This window comes from Eretmochelys imbricata, chromosome 1 (genome assembly GCF_965152235.1).
Source record: "Eretmochelys imbricata isolate rEreImb1 chromosome 1, rEreImb1.hap1, whole genome shotgun sequence".
Classification (NCBI taxonomy): domain Eukaryota; kingdom Metazoa; phylum Chordata; order Testudines; family Cheloniidae; genus Eretmochelys; species Eretmochelys imbricata.
The window spans coordinates 358,587,739-358,608,073 of NC_135572.1; the positions used below are offsets into that span (position 1 = coordinate 358,587,739).

Genomic DNA, 20,335 nt, shown 5'->3' on the forward strand with positions numbered 1-20,335 from the left:
AAGCTGGTTTCCTGAGATCAACTGTGAAGTGGGTTGTGGGTCCGTGCACTCAGGAGGAGGCTACAGCTGCACTGCAGGTAGTCAAGTGGCTAGTGCAGACAGTGGCTTCCCACATACTAGGGATGGAACAGCAGCAACCTTGAGCTGCCTCTGGCTCCTCCCAGTGACTTAGGGCAGCTTGGCTAATGGATTAGATAGGGTGTCTAATTACTTAGCAAAGGGTGGAAATTGGCCATGGTTGGAGAGTCCCATCTCAGCTCCCTCCTTGTGGTACCCTCTTGTAGAGTGTCACCTGAAAGCACAGCATGACCATCATCTAACCTGACCTCCCACATGGACGAATCTGTCTGTGAGAACAGTTGCATGCCCACTGGGCATGCATGCAGCCAGCAGAGATTTTCTCCATTAAGCCCTGTCTGTCATACAGAGCTGCTTCAGAGCCTAGCAGCCACAGTCCATTGGTAAGAGCTGGGACCACCCAGCTGCACTGAATAGGCTGAGTGGGGCTAATGTTTGCTGTGGGGAAGGCCTAGAACCTCCTCTTCAAACAGTCTCACGTGGGAATCTGGTCTCATGCTTGTTCTCTGGCAGTCTGAGGCGGGGCCTAGCTTATGCTCAGAAATAGGGCTGTAAAAATGGCCCCTCCTAGTCATGTTCGCTGATCCATCCCAGTCACTGACCAGAGCAAATGTTCTTGCAGCGCCCCTCCTGCTCCAGGAGAGCCAGCTGGGCTGCACTCTGTCTGGAGCCAGCAGCAGAAGGGGCGCCCAAGGGGTGACGACACAGTGCTTCTCAGCAGAGATCGATGTAGCCCAGTTGGATCTGGACTCCTGGAAGGGAGGGTGGGTTAGGAGACGGCAGTTTTAGCCCTGGGCCTGTCTGCACGATTAAGGTGCTTGACTACGATTCTGAAGATCGTGGGTTTGAGTCTCCCTCAGTCTCTCACAGAAAGGCCACCGCCGGTTCACCCAGCTGATCCGTCAGGTTAGGGCAGTCAAAGGCAGTCGGACGTGATGCTGTCCACATCTACTGCGGGCTAGGAAACTGATGTGCCTTAATTGCCTCAGCTTGACAAGCCATTAGCTCAGGGGAACTTAGACTCTCATGCTGCGCTGACACCTGGCAGAGTGGCCTGGACAGAGCGCTTCACTCCTGCAGGGGTTGAGTCGCACGCTGCCAGCTGCTTTTCTGAGCTGCGATCGCCAAGCCTCCTCCGCGTGATCCCTCTGGGTTGGCTGCAGCCTCTTGCCTTGCACCCACAGTGCAAACTAGTGAGCCCCCAGAGACCCTGGGGATCCTTGGGTTGCAGCCTGCCCTAGTCGCAACAGGGTCTCTGATCTACTTGGGCACTCAGGCCAAGGGACCTTGGTGCCTTGAAGCATCAGATCCGGCCCCCACCTTGGGTACTGTAACACTGTCTGAAGAATGCCTGTAATGCAGAAGTACCAGCTTCGTAGTCTCCAAGCCACTGGGCTTGGGGCTTCCTCCTCGATTAGCCTGGAAGCACTCTCAAGGCATGGAGGGGCCTTCGTGGGGTGATGCTGGAGGTTGTATATCAGCCAGGCTTAGGCCCCACAAAAGAAGAAAGGGGATGTTCTGTTTGTAAGCCATGCAAGGAGGAGGCTGCATGCCACATGCCCAGGGCTCCTCCTGACAGCCTAGATGTGAGGGGGCAGCTGACCTCAGCCAGGCCCCTCGTGGGTGAGCTATGCAAGCAGGTGGATAAGGATTGTCGAGCATCAGAGGCCCAGTTAGTGACCCGTCTGAGTGGAGCCCAGAGTGCTCCTGGGAATGGGCTGTGGCCTTAGCAGTTGGTGCATCTCGGTGCTCACAGACCCTGGGGTGCTGGCGTTAGGGCAGTTTGAAAGTGGCACCACCCCTTCGTGCACTTTGCTTTCCCCCCTGCTGTATCTGGAAGGGCTCTTTCTAAATGTTGTGATGTGGCTTTTGCTGTGTCTGTCTGCACATTCCCTCTTTTGGGGGTTCAGGGCCCCGTTCACTGTCAGCTTTGGTTTGATGTGTGCACGTCTCTCCTTGGTGTCCGGCTGTGCTGCAGTGTTGTGCGTTTCTAACTGACTGTGCTATCTCTGTCTGTCTCTATCTCAGCCTGACGTGGAGGACGAAAGAGCGGTATGCACACTTTTCTTTCATGGGGTCTGTCTCATCTGTAACAGTCGTCTCTTGGGTGTTCAAAAGCTGCACATGCTCCAGCCCCTGCAGCCGCTGGGTCAGCATCTCCCACAAAGAGTGGGAGGAGAGACCTGGGCACTGTGCATCTCCCCAGTCCGGGCACTGTGCATCTCCCCAGTCCGGGCACTGTGCATCTCCCCAGTCCGGGCACTGTGCATCTCCCCAGTCCGGGCACTGTGCATCTCCCCAGTCCGGGCACTGTGCATCTCCCCAGTCCGGGCACTGTGCATCTCCCCAGTCCGGGCACTGCGCATCTCCCCAGTCCGGGCACTGCACCCCTGGTTGTGCACATGGCAGTGTGTGTGTGTTAGGGATTCAGGTGACCATGCACATGGGCCACAGAAGAAGGGGTTACTTGTCCTGGGACCCAGCTGGCTGACATCAGAGTTAGTATGTTCTGTTCTCACTGCCTGTCAAAGATCCCAGGTGTTTTCTGGGAGAAGCCCTGTTGCGTTGTCTGAGGGCCAGGGCTGTTCCCTCCCTGGTGTGCGCCAGTGAAGGTTTTAAGGGGCATCTGAGGTGGGGCAGTGGCCAGGAGGGAGCATGCCAGGTAAATGTGGTGATGCTAGTGTGCGTGAGCATTGCTGCAGAAAGCTGAGCAGCGGAATGGAGAGGAGTATCATGGGGGAAGCCGCTTGCTTAGGGGAATATGATCAATAGATCTGAAGTCCTGAGATCGTACAGGCTCTGAACAAAGGCCGGGAGCCCACAGCTAGGTGGGAGTCCAGGTTTTGGGGCAGGGGAAGAGATCAATACAGCTTTAAAATAAATGGTTGCAAAAGGGGGAGACTCTGCTGATCCATCCAGCCCTCATCCCTCAGACCAGTCCAGGGCAGCTGGTGCTCCCCTCTTCCTTGCATAAGACACTGCACCTGCAATGAGAGCTCGTGTGTTTCTGGCGACAGGGCTGAGCGGTGCTCTACGGGCGACCCCAGTTGCCGCAACGCTGCGTGTGCTTCTGGGCGCGCCCAGGATGTCTCAGTGGAACGAACTCCATCCAACAGGCTAAGTGCAGCGGTAGCTGTCTTAGGGGTGGTTCCCCTCTGCAGCTGGCCAGTGGCTCTCCCTCACTGGGGCAGCACTGAGTCAGGCAGTACGTACATATCGGCCCCACCGTAGGGTGCCCTTCCTCCTGCAGGGAGGAGTTACTCTCATGGCTGCAGCTGGGAAGGACACAGTAGCCTATGGTGGGCGGCCCTGGGCCACCCCACAGGGTATAAAGCTGGACGACATCCCTTTGGCCCCTGCGTCCTGTCCTGTCCGTCACTGGGGGAGCCCAGCTGCTTCTGGATTTTGGCCTTCCACTCTGAGGTGGAAGCTGGCTCCCTGTGGTCCCTGCGCTCGTCTGTTACTCAGCCTGAATCCCAGTGACTGGTGTGTGTCTGTTTTTTGCAGAGGACGATCTCTCTAGGGGCAGGCGACAGGCAGGTGATCCAGACGCCCATCAATGACTCTCTTCCCGTCAGCAGCTGCAGCGTAGCACTGCTCTTCCGGCAGCTCGGTGAGACTCTGCCCCGGCCTCACCTGCTCAGAGGGACAGGTGCTGAATACCGTCAGCCAGTGCCCTCTGCAGGAAATTCCTCGTGCTGCCCCCCCATGCCACGCTCCTGACCTCGGCTTATCAGCTCAGTGCCTCACCCCCTGCCATTCTGACCGAATCTCTCCATCTCATGCTGCCTTCCTTCTCTCAGGAAGTGAGGGGGAGCCTGGCAGTTGTGCTCTGGTTGTGGCCCCAAACTGTGGGTCCATTCGGATGCCATGTTAACGGGCACCGAATGAGCACCTAGGCAGGGGCAGCAGGAGAAGGCAGGGCTGGGTCTGAGCAGCTGCAGGCCTTTCTGTGCAGGGATTTGTGCTCCAGTTGCTCCTGTTGCATCAGCTGCCAAAGATACCAGACACCAAGGGGTGTGCACAGCTCCAGGGGAGTCCCCAAGGGGCTTTCAGAGCAGTCTGGCTGGCCCTAAGCTCAGAAACGATCCGTGAGTTAGCAGGTCCTAGCACTGATCCAGAGGTGACAGGAGGTTTCTAGAAGATGACTGGACACGCTTCCTCTTCCATTCACTGGACAGCAAGTCCCACCCCCATGCAGCAGAAGGAAGGAGCAACAGCTGCCAGCAAGGAGTGAGGATGTGGGGGAGACTCTTGGCAGCCTGTTTGGTGGGGTGAGAGAGCAGGAGCTCGTGGGGCTGTAGCAGGACTCTGCTGCTGTACTTGGGAAGAATCCACCTGCAAGCGCTCTGTGCTCTGCCCCTTCTCTCCCCAGGGATCACCAATGTGCTGTGTCTCTTCTGTGCTGCACTCACCGAACACAAGATCCTGTTTCTCTCCAGCAGTTACCAGAGACTCACGGACGCCTGCCGGGCCCTGCTTGCGCTCATGTTCCCCCTCAAGTACAGGTGAGGAAGCGCAGAGTCCACCTGACACGTGGCTGGAGCAAAGCTACATGCTGCAAAGGGGCTTGACATCCCGAGCAAAGCCCGTCTCTGGCTTTGTAGATTGCCCTGCTTCCATCTAGCCCCATGCACTAATGGTGTCCAAGTCCCATGGCTAGTGTGGGCTGTTTACTGTAGCCCAAGCACTATGAGGGATTGCCAGGTGAAATCAAATCTTACATACACCTTGAGACATGTTCTCTGGCTGCACTGTCCATGGCTTTAGAGGCATCTATAATAATTAAATTCCTCAACAGCAAAATAACATGAATAACCCCAGCTCTGCACCCCCTGAGCAAAATTTGGGCTCTAGACTATCAAGAGAGGGAGCGAGTTTAGGCATTGAAGGCCCCTGCCAGCTGCTTCCTCCGAGCCCAAGGAGCTTTTAGCATGAACTAATCGCAGCTGCCGCAGGGCCTCATGGTGAGAGAGAGGGATGTCTCAGGTAGCCAGGCACAGTTCAGCAAGGTGCTGTGGATGCTGCGTGTGATCAGCTCTCACTGAGCTCAGTACAGGCTTAGCACTTACAGGACTGGGCCCTTAGGGGTTCCCCTGTGGTACACTCCACACCTAAGTCACTCTGCAGACATTGCAGACCTCCAGAGCCCTCCTGTAAGGCCTCCCCAGCTGACCCCACCAGTGACCGGATTGAATGGGGTAGAGGAAATCAGCAGGACTCCAGGAGCCCCCGGAGCTGCCCAACCCCCAGTGACCCTCCCCAGAAGGGGTGATTGCATACAGGCCACTCGTTAGTGAGACGGCCGGGCCTCACAGTAAGCTCCTTAAGGACAGCGGGCGCCCTGCTCGTCTCCCTGAAGGGGAGATGTTGACTGGCTCAAACAGTGACCTGACTTCCCTTCCCAGCCCAGGACAGGGTTCCGTCTCCTGCGCTGCTCACTGTTTGCACCCCTCCCAGCTAGGGCAGTGAAGATAGATGTGTCATTGTTGCTGTTAGCTGCCTGCCCTAGTTCCTGGCTGCCAGTGCCGCTGGAGAAGGGTTCTTTATATTTAAAATATAAATATACTCCTTTGGCACTTACACCCCCCGCCCCTCGAGCTGGAAGCACTGGACATGGGCACAGACTGACTGTAACTTTAGAGCCAAATAACCTGACTGCGGGTCCCTTTACAAACCTAGAAGCCTCCTAGCTGTGAGATGCACACACAGTTCAGAGTGCCTGCCGTGGCAGAAGGGCCCTGACACCATTGCTCACTATCCGCTGACTATTAGTGTGGGTCCCATCTTGGGCCATGGTTGTTCCTTGTGCTATCTTTCCCAGGACTTCCACCAGTCCAGTATGAAATGACTTGTGTGCTGTGGGCGCCATCATTTCCCTGGGGGACTATTGCACAGTCTGGGTGGCTCTGGAGCATGGCTTGGCCAGGGTGCAGCAGGGTCTTGGAGCCAGATGCTGAGCCCAGCATAGCTCCTGATGGGCTATAGTGATGATCTGCTTTGGTTACAGTTTCACGTACGTGCCCATCTTACCTGCACAGCTCCTTGAGGTGCTGAGCACGCCCACACCCTTCATCATTGGAGTCAGCTCCATCTTCCACTCGGAGACGCAGGAACTGGTGAGGCACTGCGTAACCCCGTCTGTGCAGTCCCCCTCGCCCCACATTGCTCCAATCCTCCTGGGTCAGAGCTCTTGAGGGAGGGGCAAGAGGTCATTTGCCAGTGGGGCCGTGTACAGAAATGGGACTGGGAGTGAGGGGATGAACAAACCCTGCGGGAACAGGCTGCACTTGTTCAGCCAGACCAGCAGGGGCTGTGATCCAGGCATCTCTCACAAGTCAAGTGGGGCTGGGGCTGGGGCTGGGCTTTCCTGGGGCTTGGGTCCTGTCTACACGATGGTGACTGAAGATGCGATAAGTTCCATCAGTTGAGAAGGCTGTGTGGGCACTTACTGCGCTTTGAGCGTCTTGTTTGGGTTTAGGGCTGGTCTACGCTGGCAGGCCTCGGCCGCGCTTCAGTGTGGCTTGTGCGGTCGGAGCGCTGGGACGGAGCGCTCGGAAACCCCACCTCCACGAGGGGCGCACTCCCAGCGCCGGGCACCGTCTGCCCTGGCGCTTTACAGCCCTGAAACTTGCTGCACTCGGGGGGGGGGGGGGGTTTCCCACCCCCGAGCGAGAAAGTTGCAGCGCTGTAAATTGCCCGTGTAGACAAGCCCTTAGTCAAGTCAGTCCTAAGCTAAACTGAAATTAGCCTGATTTAAACCGAGACAAGAGTGCCTGCCTGGCCTTTTGAACTGCTTCAACCAAGTTGGTTTAAAATTACCTCTGTTATACCGACCAGCCATATGTAGACAAGTCTCTGGGTGCTGCGGGATTGGCACTGCTGTTTCATTTGGTGAGGTCAGTACTGTCTCAGTGCCCAGTCTCAGCGAGATGTAAAGCCAAGGTCCTGATCCCTGGTAAGATCCCCTGGCACTTCCCGCAAGAGTGCAGCTGTCAACCCTGGTGTCCTGGTAGCACCCTGATTTGTGCAGTTCCGTTCTGCCGCCCTGATTCCCCCCTGCTGTTCGGTTCAGACGCAAACGGTGGTGGTGCCTCCCTGGTGTGTAGCCTTACTGTGGCTATTCCACGGCTGCTGCGCTTCACCCCAGCGGGTGCCAGGATCCCCAGGCTTATTTTGTATGTCAGCAAGTGCTCAGGTCCTGTGGCAATGGGCACCATGTAAGAAGCTATAGGGATTGCAAAGTGCTCTAGGCTCTACCAGATTGTGTGTGAGGGGGAGGCTGTTAAGTACAAATTGCTCCCCCCACCCCTTAAAAAGAAAAAAAAAACTGCGTGCAGCTCCTTTGCTGGGTCACGCGGCTGGGTGGGGAGCACTCCAGAAAGCCTGTCCCGTCTGTGTGCTCATGCCTGCCTCGCTGCTTTCAGTTGGATGTCGTCATAGCAGATCTGGATGGTGGGACGGTGACCATCCCAGAGTGCATTCACATCTCCCTGCTGCCTGAGCCACTGCTCCATCAGACACGAGAAGCCCTCTCCATGGTAAGTGTGGGACCCCAGGACTGGCTCGGCTCCACTCCCTGGTCCCCTTCCCGTCTCAAGAGGTTCCTTATATGGGTGTGAATATAGCACTCATAGCCTGTGGGCAGGTGTTGGGAGTGAGATCAAGCACAGCAGCAGAGCCTGAATAGGGAGTCTTCCCACATCTTGGGAGCTTGTGATCATATCACTTGAGGTTTCTCATGCTTCCTCCCTCCCCACAGGGCACACTGGGGTGCTGGGGGTTGGCACATGCAGTTGCTTCAGGTTTCTGGGTGTCTTGTGAATGGTCCTCACTCTCCAAACAGGAAACAGTTCCAGCCCTGGAGCTCCTTGCACGGGTGCTAGCTGTTCCCAGGGGGGCTGTGACCCTGGGCATGTGTGTCCAGAACAGCATGGCCTTAGCAGCTCTTGCTGATGCTGATTGCAGAATGTGGCTCAGGAAAGCTGGTGATTTCCAGGCAGTCCCCTGCATTGGTGCCTGTCTGGGGTCCATCAATTCAGTCAGGATAGAAGAATCTCTCTGTCTGTATTGAAGAGGCAGGCCTCTGATCAGCAGCTGGTGCTCTGAAGTGAGAGTGTGCCTGGTGAGGGGGAAGCACAGCACCTCAGCGATGTCAGTCAGACATAGAGACTTCTCACGGTGGGCAGCCTCCTGACAGAACAGGGCTTGAAGCCAAAGCAGAGAGGCGATAGCGGGCAGGGTCATGGAAACTTCTTGGAGCTACCATCCCCTCTCCCAAGCCAAGTGACAGGTCTGAGGAGTCTTCTCTAGGGCCCCAACCCTAGGCTGTGCCCTGTGAGGCTCTAGGGAGCTATCCGCCAGATCTAAAGGGCAGAAGAGACCCTCATGTTCATCTAATCGGACTTGTGTGATGCAGGCTATAGAATTCCATGCTGAAATTCCTGCCCCAGCCCAAAGGCACCATGTCCTGCAGGCCCCTTCAAGTCTGGTCCCCAAGGCTGGCAGGACCGTGTCTCTCTCTGGCCCTTTCTGGGGGCCCTCCCAGGGCTCACTGCAGGGCAGGGCCTGGTGCAGTCTGCTCCGTGGTCCATTGAGGAAGTCCTGGCCTCTTCCGGCTATGGTGTTAGAACTCCCAGGGGCCAGGGCTCCCTTTCTGAACATGCTCTCTGATTGTCTGTGCAGATCTTGGACCCTGAGCTGGAGGTAGCAGACTTAGCATTCCCCCCATCAACCGTCTCTGCCTCCTCCCTCAAAATGCAGGTGAGTGGGGGAGCCAGGAGGGGCCTGGGAAGAAGCATTTGTACTAAGGTGTGTCCCTTCTGAGTGCCCATTCCTTGGGTGTGGGATTGCAGAGGAGCTGCTTTCCCTGCTGGGGTTGGGAGGGGCTGCTCTTTATTTCCAGGGCCAGGAGCAAGGTGGGGCTGAAGCTTCCATCTAGGTGCTGGTTATGGAGTCAACAGTGGTGTTGCAAAATGCTTATGGAGCTCCCTAGCTCTCAGCAAGGGCTAGAAGTCCCCCTTCTCTGGTGCACTGAGGACAGCTTCTTCAGCAGACACTGTAGGGTTACAGCCGCACCGAATTACGAAGGGCCTGTTTCACTGTGAGCCATGTAAGGACCTCCCTCTGCCTCTGCTCGGTGCAGAGGGAGGGGGCATGGGTTTCCTTCCCCTCCCCATTCCACCCCCCGCCCCGCTTTCCTCCAGTCACCCGTTTGTGTTTCCTGCCTGGCAGGTGCTGGGTCCGGCGGCTGGGTCGGAGCCTGTCTCTCCCTGATGAGGCATTTCTGCTGCCAAGCTTCTGGCTCCGTCCTCTCAGGCTGCTTCCTCTGCTGTCCTCTCAGTGCCTGACTGTCTGTCCTCTCTTGCTGCAGGACAAGGAGATCCGAGCTGTCTTCCTCCGCTTGTTTGCACAGCTGCTGCAGGGCTACCGCTGGTGCCTGCACATCATCCGCATCCACCCAGAGCCAGTCATCCGCTTCCACAAGGTAAGGCCGCTCGTACGTGGGTGGGGGGCAGGGGGGAATTTCAGATGCACCCTTGGAGCCAGAGCACAGAAGGTCACAGGGTAAGTGGGCTTAAGCCTGAATCAGTACTTGGATGGGCAGAGTACACAAAAACCCAGGTACTGCAGGGGGCAGTGTGAGTAATGCGGCTTGAGAAACTCTTACCTCTGAGAGCTTGTCTGAAGAGGGGTGGGTGTGGATTTCACATTGCCTTTTGGTTTAAAATGCCTTGTGCCCACAAGACAATTCTTTTTTCCAATTATCTGGCCTTTTGCAAAGTGGATAATTCAGTGTGGAAGTGCGTTAAGTTCATTTTGAGATGAGTTAGTCTGGAAAAAGGCTTTGTGTGGATGCAGCTCTATTTTGGATTATCTTTCCTGCCACTGGCAGTCTTCCCACTGCTTCCCACACTGCATTGCTTCACATCTGGATCAACCTGTCTCTTCACTTGTGTGTTCTCTACTTGCCTGGGATCATGTTGACTGGATGTCACCTCCCCCATTTAAATGCTGGTGTGCAGCCATATGCACCCCAGTTACACACTCCTGGAGTTGCATACCCTTCTCCTGCTTGGACCCGTGGAGAGATCATGGATTGCCCCTAGGGCTGGGAAGAGGAGACGGTCCAGTCTTGCCTTAGCAGCAGCTACCGGAGAGCCAATGTTATGAGCCTGCGTCGAAGCAAACGAGGGGTCACTCCTGGGACGAGGTCCAGTGTCAGAACAAAGGAAAGGAGGGCCAGTAGAGTTCCAGGAAACCCTAGGGTAGCCGCAAGACCTTCAGGAACCCTTCCAGCACTTGCCCTCTACCGTGAGTTGCGCCACGTTTTCCTCAAGAAGGCCACCACTGAATTCTGGTACGTTGTGGCCGGCACCCGAGAGTGCAGACCCCGACTAGGACTCCAGTGAGGAGGAAATTTCCCAGCAAACCCAGGATCTCTTTCCCACACGAGTCTGAGGAAGTGATGTCTCCCAACACCCAAGTGGACTCCCACCAAGACAGTGCTGGGAAAGGACCTCTGCCAGTGAGTGGTATGTACTATCATAGAAGATTAGGGTTGGAAGAGACCTCAGGAGGTCATCTAGTCCCACCCCCCCTGCTCAAAGCAGGACCCAATCCCCAACTAAATCATCCCAGCCAGGGCTTTGTCAAGCCGGGCCTTAAAAGCCTCTAAGGATGGAGATTCCACCACCTCCGTAGGTAACCCATTCTAGTGCTTCACCACCCTCCTAGTGAAATAGTTTTTCCTAGTATCCAACCTAGACCTCCCCACTGCAGCTTGAGACCATTGCTCCTTGTTCTGTCATCTTCCACCACTGAGAACAGCCGAGCTCCATCCTCTTTGAAACCCCCCTTCAGGTAGTTGAAGGCTGCTATCAAATCCCCTCTCACTCTTCTCTTCTGCAGACTAAATAACCCCAGTTCCCTCAGCCTCGCCGCGTAAGTCATGTGCCCCAGCCCCCTAATCATTTTTGTTGCCCTCCGCTGGACTCTCTCCAATTTGTCCACATCCTTTCTGTAGTGGGGGGCCCAAAACTGGACGCAGTACTCCAAATGTGGCCTCACCAGTGTTGAATAGAGGGGAATAATCACTTCCCTCAATATGCTGGCAATGCTCCTATTAATGCAGCCCAATATGCAATTAGCCTTCTTGGCAACAAGGGCACACTCATATCCAGCTTCTCGTCCACTGTAATCCCCAGGTCCTTTTCTGCATAACTGCCGCTTAGCCAGTTGGTCCCCAGCCTGTAGCAGTGCATGGGATTCTTCTGTCCTAAGTGCAGGACTCTGCACTTGTCCTTGTTGAACCTCATGAGATTTCTTTTGGCCCAATCCTCCAATTTGTCTAGGTCACTCTGGACCCTATCCCTACCCTCCAGCTTATCTACCTTTCCCCCCCAGCTTAGAGTCATCTGCGAATTTGCTGAGGGTGCAATCCATCCCTTCATCCAGATCATTAATGAAGACGCTGAACAAAACTAGCCCCCAGGACAGACCCCAGGGCACTCCACTTGATACTGGACGCCAACTAGACATCGAGCCGTTGATCACTACATCACTACCCATTGAGCCCGACGATCCAGCCAGCTTTCTATCCACCTTATAGTCCATGCATCCAATTCATACTTTTTCAACTTGCTGGGAAGAATACTGTGGGAGACTGTATCAAAAGCTTTGCTAAAGTCAAGATATATCACAACATATTTTATATATATTACAACATAATTGTATAAGGGAATTTAACAAACTTCGTCTCTCCTCTCCCACCACTGTGCTCAAAATGGCATCTGCACCAGAGAATTTAAGCTGTACAGCTGCTGTGTTTCTGAAATATTCATATCCCACAGCCATCAGCCTCACTGAAAACTGCTTAACCATCTCCAAGCTCGCCCCAGGCTTTGAAGGTCCTACAGGAATGATAGATCTGTTCAGGCCTCATTTTGAAGTCCAGCCTGGACCCAAACCCAACCCACGAATGTCATTTTCAGAACGGACTCAGTTCAAACCTGACCCTTCCTCCCTCAACCCTGTGCCAGAGCTGCTGCTGCCTCGTCCTTGGGGCCGGCCTGGTAGGGGCTTCCTGTGCCCATGATCTGTCAGTATTGCAGCAGCCGACTGCCACTGCCTTACTGTGCCGTGCACGCTGCGGAGAGGCTCAGAGCCGACCAGACCTGACCGAAGGGGTTGGGTTGTTTTTAGACCTGTCCAGACTCTTGCAGTTGGGACCAGGTCAGGTTGCAGGGCTCCAGGAGTGGTATCCAAAATTGAGGAAAGCATCACGAATCATTGCTTCGGAGACTGGAATTAGTACACCTACTACTTGTTTCACAGCTCCCGCAGCTCCGGCACCCGATGCACCACGGCCGCTGCCTTCCCTCATCCCCAACAGGACATTGTCAGTTTCAGAACGTGGCAAATCTCTGGGTCAAGAAAAGGAAGACGAGAGAGGAAACATCAGGGTACTTTGTCTGAGTCCCAGAAGAGGGATAAGAACACAAGATGGAGGAGAAGGCCTCCTTGTGGAGAGAGGAGAGAGACTTGGCAAGGGACAAAACTGAGAAAGAGAGGCACGTGCAGAGGCAGCTGCTGGAGTTGATGCACAAGCAGACAGTCATGCTGGAGAACATTTTGGTACTGTGGTCCCACCTGTTTCCTGTAGGCTGTGGAGAGCCATGCGTGCTGAGTAGCAGTACCCTTCTCCAGGCTCCAGCTGCAGACAATTCCCTCCATGTCCCAACACCCAGAGAACAGTGGATCCTGGGACCCAACTTCACTCCTGCAACTACAAGCAATAGTTTCTCCCCTCGCCATTCTACATCCCTAGGTGAGAACAGCAGGCAGAAGCCCCGCACCTGTGCATGTTTGGACCACGTGAGCTACTTTGGCACTGTTATGGTCCATAAAGTGTGCATTGTTTATATTGTGATTTACATTCCACTGATTTCACATGTGCACTGTTACATTCAGTGAAGTGTTTTATTTGCCCTGTTTGATGTTCAATAAAGGTTATTTCTGATGAAGGTTCCGTGGTTTAGAATTACATGTAGGCCATCAACACAGTAAAATGCCCGTTCATAAACCATTGCACACAGCATGGAAAAGCATAGTAAACTTCCATTTCATACACTCCTGCTAGTGGCTAACACAGTCTGTACACGGTGCATTTCAACATCTGAGTTCCTAGCCTTGAAGGAGGCACACTGGCCAACCTGCCCCCATGGCCCTGATGATTTGCTGGCGTGCAGAAGCAGCTTCTCAGGCTGTAACTTTCCAGAGGTCTCTGCCCCTTTGCGTCCCACCTATCAGTGAGGTGCTGTCTCTTACCCTCTCAGATGGTGGCAAAATACAGCAAGCAGCTCTCACAGAAGGTAGATATTTCTCATTAGTCTCCAGCCTCATCGCCGGGCTCCTGCACATCTCTTAGTCTTCCAAACACATGCCCCGTTGTCACTCTGCAGCTTTTTCTCCCAGGATGATGCTGGGAATCACAGCACCATTAATGTCCATAGCAGTCCTGGGAGCAAAGGTACCCGTTGTAATTGAAGAAAACAGGGCTTAGCTTCTAAGGGTCCTGGCACCACAGACCTTTCCAGACTCCCCCCATGTATTAATGCTGGTGAACCTCCCACAGTGAACAGCCTTGGAGAAATACCCCTTTCTACTGATGAACTCTGAGGTCTGATGTCGGGGGCAAAGAATAGGCACATGGGTCCCACCGGTGGTCCCAATACAATTTGGGAACCCCAGCCTTGAAAATCCACTAGTAACTTCCTGTGTGTTTGACCCCAGGCATCAGTGCCCTCTCTAGCAATGCACCCATCCCTGACAACCGCCTCAGCAGTTGATCTGCCAGCACCCAAGTGGTCAGCTACAGACATGAAGTTGGAGGTGGTGAGCAAATGGTCACAAGCTTCTCCAGGTCGGCGTGCTGTGGCTCCAGGGTGAGCTCTGCACAAATCTCTAGGAAAGTGGCCTTTGTCATCCTGAAATCCTGCTGCCACTCCGCATTGCTGCCCTTTTCCAGCAGTCAGAGCCCAGAAATGGCATCTTGAGAGAAGCTGGTCTAGGAAAAGGCCATCCACAAGCAGCTGTTTGATTTCATCCTCCACCACTCCTCTCCCGAGATTGGCTCGGCAGCATGGTGGTGACACCTAAAGTCACCAAGCTGCATGACCGCAAATGCAAGTGGGACGACAGGAACCATGGGAATTTGCTCCTTTGCTCCCAAGTTCCAGAATTCCAGTGGCTTCACAATGCCCTGTGATAAAAATCGCAGGCTGTCCAGAGCCCAGCAGCTGCGCAGTGCATCGTGGGACACCTGCCCAGAGCGTTGTGTGCTTATTTAAAAAGCAAAACAAAAAATGCAGTGCCATGTGAATGCACAGATTCCTAGGGAATTCGGATACAGCCGGCTGTGTGGACACACTTATTTCAGATTAGTTATTCCACAAAAACCTTCCTGGCTGGACAAGCCCTGAGTCAGTGTGTTCCTTCCTGCAATCCAAAGGGAGGGATGGGGGGAGTGGTGCTGTGCTGTTAGAGGCTGTCTACTGCATGAGATGTGAAACTGACCATTCCAGCCTTGGTGTCCTGGGTGTATTCCATTCCCTCCCCTGAACTCCCTCTGGAGTTCCTCAGATACAGCGTTGCTCCAGTCTCAAACCACGCTGCTGTCCCGTGTTCCATCCCAGAGGCGGCCATATTTGAACTGATGCCTGTATGTGGATGGCTGTAAAGGCCTTGGAGATCTGTTGGATTGAGGAGTGTGGCGTTCGGAGTAGAGGCCTTGGGACCAGAAACTCCTGAGCTCTCACTCGGACGTGCCCCCAGATTCTGATTCGTACATCTCTCTCTCTGGGTTTCCCTGTCTGTAAATTAATCTAATTCTGACCCACTCCTCAGGGCTGTGAAGAGGGGGAAGTGTTCAGGGGGGCATTTATACAGCACTATCTGGGACTTTATGGGCAAATAAAACCCTGCCCAAGGGTCTAGGTCTGAAATAGACACTGCATCGCAAGCGGGCTTGGGGAAAGGAAGGCTCATGTCTGTGCACACATCCTGCTAGTTCCCCCACCATGGGGCTGCTGCCTGGAAGGTTGGGGGCTGAGACTCAGGCCAGTGCGCTAATGGCCGCCTGCTGTTCCTTGTTGTTGTAGGCAGCCTTCCTCAGTCAGAGGGGGCTGGTGGAGGATGACTTCCTCACCAAGGTCCTGGAAGGCATGGCGTTCGCTGGCTTTGTGACAGAGAGGGGTGCCCCATACCGAGCAATTGACCTGTTTGATGAGGTAAGAGGTGATTGGGGGGGCAACTCCTCCCCTTCCCTTTCCTGGCTGGCAGCCCTGCACGTCTCCGTCTCTGGCACTAATAGCCCTCAGTAAATAACCCAGGGCTGCAGAGCATATCTGAGCTCCTGCTTTCCCCTCCGAGGGACTGAGGCGTGAGCCAAAGACATCAGGGGAGCAGCCTCTGCCTGCTGGCTGCAGTGCCCTGCATGGTCCGGGAGGAGCTGGGGCAGGCCTGGCACTAAGGAGCACCGCCAACACGGCACCCATGCCCCCACGCAGGAGGCTGCCCCTCATGCCTCTCCTCCACCCTCAGCTGGTCGCCTATGAAGTGAAGCGGATGCGTGCCGAGGAGGGGAGCAAGCAGAAAATACTGCGGCACATCAAGGAGCTGGCAGAGCAGCTCTATAAAAACGTGAGTGCTGAGGGCGGGCTGTGGGGTGTCTGGGGTAGGAATAAGGTGGAGATGGGAGCCTGGCACAAGGGCAGGGCCTCCCTCTGAGCAGGGTCAGGGGCCCCCACTGAAGGAGGGCCTTTCTCCCTTCATCTCTGCAGACTGCTGCATGCCCAGTGCAGGAGCCTCTTCTCCTTGGGGTACATTCCACCCCTATGCCTCAACTCTCGTCCGCTGGCCACAGCTGGAGGTGGCAGAGGGGTAGATCGGTGACCATTCTTGGAGCTGGCCCAGGTGGAATGTGGCCTTGTGGTTTGAACTGTCAACCCATTGCCTGTCTGGTTCTTTCTGATTTGGAGGGACTCTGCATGCATGGGGGGAAGGGTGTTCAGAGTAATTCCTCCCCTATGTGTCCCAACTGGTCTGGAGGATTTGGCCAACCAGCCCACCAGCCTTCAGACCGAGGGCACCCTGCTGAGACGGCCTTTAGAGCACGACAACACTGCCTTTTATGGCCTAGGGTCACCGTCGGACTTGGGAGGGCACTGCCCCGCTGTAGAAGGCTGAGCTCCCTACCTGCCCAGCATGTCCAAGCTCTCCTGGCCCCACTTGTGCTTGGGTGTTCACTGTCTCTGTGGCTCTGGAGAACATAGAGCAGCTGGGTCTAAGCCGGGCAGTCAGCGCCTGGTGCTGGAGGGCTCCTGGTTTGTAATGTGTGGGAAGGGCTTGGCCTTGACGCCATGTGCAGTTCCCCAGGGAAATCCTGCCTGGGAGCCTCGCGCTCCCTGTTCGAGGGACACAGCATGGCAGGTCTGCCCTGGAGAGTAACTGGCGCCCCTTGCTGGAATAGGAGAACCCATACCCCGCAGTGACGATGCACAAGGTGCAGAAGCCCACAGAAGGCTGCTACCTGCGCCTACACCAGAGGCCTTTTCCCCGCTTGGACGAGGGGACAGTCCAGTGGATCATCGACCAGGCCACTGCCAAGCTGCAGACAGCTCCGCCGGCTGTGAAGGCGGAGAAGAAGTGTATGGTGCCATCGGGACCCCCCATTGGTATGTCTCCCAGGAAGGGCACAGCCTCATGGCAAAGGGCCACATGAGGGGGAAGTTTTGCCTCAGCGCTGCCAAGTGCTCATCTCAGTATGGGCACCGCTGGCCTCTCCGCTGGCAGCTTGGTTGGATTTCAAAGCCTGCAGCAGGCCGGTGGGCCTGGGGTGGAGAAGGCTGTAGGGGTCTGTCAGCTAGGAAGGGCTGGAAAGACAGTTCTTACGTGTGGCTGGGATTCCCCTCAGCTTTGAGCTGAGGCAGGGAAGGTGGAGGTCAGACAGTCCAGCCCAAAGTGCCTCGAATTGGGCATCCGAAATCCGTGGACTCTTCTGAAAGGGTGAGCCTTGAGCTGCAGGGCCAGCATTGCCTGGGGAGGCGAGCAGCTCGCTCTGCATCTCTATCTGTGCCACCTCAGAAAACCATTCGCTTCCGGAACAACATGCTTCGTGTGTTAGAGTGGGAGCGGGAGTCAGGACTGCTGGGTCCTGTTCCTGGCTAGGCCCCTGACTTGTCATGCCCTGTGGCAAGTCACTGCACCTCTTTGTGCCTCAGTTTGCCTATCTGTGGAATTGGGCTGCTGCCCAGCACTCCAGGGGTTATTCAATTGCTGGCTGTGAAGCCCAGGGCACCCCAGGGACCGAAGGCATCAGTGAGCCAGTGTTCCCATTTTCTGTGTCCCCCTGGCCCTTTACCGCTAGGCCGAGTCCATGGAAACAGGAACCATGTCCCCTGGGGGTCCATGCCCCTGAGGCTGCTCATGTCCACCATAGCCAGTTGGGCCGTGCTGTCCACTGGAAAGGGAGCAGGGGAGACCCACATGGGCGTCAGAAACAATCAGCCCCAGAGCAGGACAGTGAGATGGGCTGGCTGTGCAGCGTGTCTCCCTAAGAGGGGGACAGGCCAGCCTCCCCTACCTACTCCTGCAGTGTAGTGACTGGCGACTTTCTCCCCAGCTGCCATCATGGAGCGCAATGGCAGTGCCCTGGCCAACAGCGCCCGCCGCCTGGAGGTGGTCAGGAACTGCATCTCCTATGTCTTCGAGAACAAGATGCTAGAAGCCAAAAAGGTGAGGGCTCAGGGAGCTGGTGGTAAAGGGGCAGGTGTGTGGAGAGACAGGACACCCAGCCCCTGGCTGCTCTACATCTCTGCTGTCCCATCACACAGAGGCTTAGAGGAGAGAGCTTCCTGTCTGCGTCCAGTCCTCCATCTGCCTAGGCTGCCCCACGCCGCCTCACACGCTCGTCTTCAGCATGCCTCTTGCCCAGTGTGCCACGGAGCCTGGCTACCTGCCGCACTTAACCAGTGTGGGCTGGCAAACCTGGAATGCTGTGGCCACTGTCTGTTTCTTCCCCCACCTGGGACTGGCCTCTGGAGATGGCCAAGACGGGCTGGGGTCCCGGGCAGTGAGAGTTCGGTGCTGCTGCATTTAACTCTCCAGGGTGTGGGTTTGCAGGGTGGGTCGTTGTGGCACAGGGGGCTCAGTGTGTCGCCTCTGGCTGTGCTGACCACCACAGGGTGGGTGGGTGGATTGTCTGCGAGTTTCCAAAGCATCAGGCCTTGCAGCAGGCCCTCTATATTCTACATCCATCTCCAGTTGCTACCAACTGCCCTCCAGCCTGTAATCCTCAGCAGGGCCTGGGCTGGAAGCTTGGTCCTGTCGCTGTACTCTGTGCTCTTCCTCCTGCAGCTGCTTCCAGCTGTGCTAAGGGCCATGAAGGGCCGAGCAGCCAGACACTGCCTGACCCAGGAGTTGAACCTGCATGTGCAGCAGAACAGGGCCGTACTGGACCACCAACAATTCGACTTCATTGTCCGCATGATGAACTGCTGTTTACAGGTACTGCGCAAAGGGGCTGGCCGGAGCTGCAGCGAGGCGAGGGTTCACCAGGGCTGCTGCCATCACACCCTTGGATTCCTTCGGGGGGCTGGTGCCATCTCCGGGATGCTGGGGAAGCCAGCACAGCTCTGTCCTGGAGGGTACTTGGGGCGGTGTGTGGGTGGAAGTCTACAGCTCTGGGAGCCCTGCGGCGAATGCCAGTTAACCCCTCTCCAGAGCTGCGGGGATGAGGTTTGGGGGGCAATTTTGGGGATCTGTAGTTCTGGGGCCTTATAGTGAATGCCCCTTTCTCCAGGGCTGTGTGCTAATCTCGTCTCTCTCCCCTCGCCCCAGGACTGCACTGCCATGGATGAGCATGGGATTGCAGCAGCGCTTTTGCCACTAGTCACTGCTTTCTGCCGAGTAAGTATCCGGTGCAGCCTGGTGCGTGCCGCAGATCCTGGCAGAGCGGCCCCGTGTCTGCCTGGCTGTAACTGCGGAATGACTGGCTGCCAAGAGCAGCACCGAGCTGTGCCGCTCCTGGGGCAGTTCTCTGAGGGGGTCACCCCACAGGGGCCGTAGCTCAAGCAGGCATGAAGGCTCCACTCTGCCTCCTGCCTCCATCCCATTGGGCCCCAAACCCTTTTGACTCCAGCCTGTCTGAGAGGCCTTGCACTAAGGCAGCCCTGAGAGGCTGTGGTGCGAGGAGAGACGTCAGCTCTGCATCCACTGGCCTCGCTTCTCCCAGCCCAGAGGTAGCCGCTCGGGGTATAGCTACAATGCAACCAAAACCTGCAGCAGGCCTGTGCCAGTCAGGCTCACGGGGCATGGGCAGAGGGGCTGTTTTGTTGCTGTGTAGACTTCCTGCTCGGGCTGGAGTTTGGGCTCTAGGACGCTGTGATGTGGGGGGGGCCCTAGAGCTTGGAGGTCTACCCCACAAGTCCGAGTCAGCTGGCATGGGCCAGCCGCCACTTTTTCATTGCAGTGTGGACAGACCCTGTGGGGCAGCAGGGGCTCCCTGTCCGGGAGACATGGCAGCAGTGGCTGGGCCTCTCTCTGGCGCTGCTCGTCTCTGGGCTTGAGAACGCAGGGAGGGCCGTGGCACCCAGCTGCAGGGTGCTCAGACAGCTTGGTCACACAGGCCAGGGAGTGTTGACCTTGATTCCCTCAGTCTCGCAGGAGCAGAGCTCAGGAGTGTTTGCTCCCCGACAGCAGAGGTGGTTTGCTGTGGCATTAATTGGGCACGCAGAAGGGGCAGTCAGTGCAATCTTGCTTTGTGCAGGGAGGGACCTCCGTTTGTGGTGTCGCTGGCTGGCCAAGGGCACTGCCTTTCCCAGCTAGAGCACAGCATGGATTAGCTGGGGAAGGGCTGGCATACTGGAGGCATCTGCGCTGAGACCCTCTTTTCTCTCTGCCCCCCAGAAACTGAGCCCGGGCATCACGCAGTTTGCCTACAGCTGTGTGCAGGAACACGTAGTGTGGACCAACATCCAGTTCTGGGAGGCCATGTTCTACTGCGATGTGCAGAACCACATCCGAGCCCTGTACCTGGAGAGCAACGGGGAGAACCACGTGGATGAGGTGATGGGGCGGCAGGAATACCAACCCCAGGCTGTCCTGGCCCAGCCTTCCTCGTAGCTAGTGAGGAGGCAAGAACTGGCCTGAAGGCACAGGGTCTGGGATGTGACCTGGCTTGGGGCTCCTGGGGAGA

At 56.0% G+C, this 20,335-nt stretch overlaps 1 protein-coding gene across 4 annotated transcripts in view; it reads left to right on the forward strand.

Annotated features, from left to right (window-relative positions):
• The window catches only part of SBF1 (SET binding factor 1), a 156,725-nt gene that overhangs the window by 109,587 nt on the left and 26,803 nt on the right, over positions 1 to 20,335 (forward strand). For all 4 annotated transcript variants that reach the window (XM_077837750.1, XM_077837758.1, XM_077837766.1 and 1 more), the window contains exons 6-18: positions 3,586 to 3,691; positions 4,454 to 4,586; positions 6,089 to 6,197; positions 7,506 to 7,619; positions 8,764 to 8,841; positions 9,452 to 9,565; positions 15,240 to 15,368; positions 15,682 to 15,780; positions 16,610 to 16,814; positions 17,762 to 17,874; positions 18,496 to 18,645; positions 18,979 to 19,047; positions 20,047 to 20,205. In XM_077837750.1, coding sequence (XP_077693876.1) covers positions 3,586 to 3,691; positions 4,454 to 4,586; positions 6,089 to 6,197; positions 7,506 to 7,619; positions 8,764 to 8,841; positions 9,452 to 9,565; positions 15,240 to 15,368; positions 15,682 to 15,780; positions 16,610 to 16,814; positions 17,762 to 17,874; positions 18,496 to 18,645; positions 18,979 to 19,047; positions 20,047 to 20,205 — 1,578 coding nt within the window. The remainder of the gene's footprint in view (positions 1 to 3,585; positions 3,692 to 4,453; positions 4,587 to 6,088; positions 6,198 to 7,505; positions 7,620 to 8,763; positions 8,842 to 9,451; positions 9,566 to 15,239; positions 15,369 to 15,681; positions 15,781 to 16,609; positions 16,815 to 17,761; positions 17,875 to 18,495; positions 18,646 to 18,978; positions 19,048 to 20,046; positions 20,206 to 20,335) is intronic.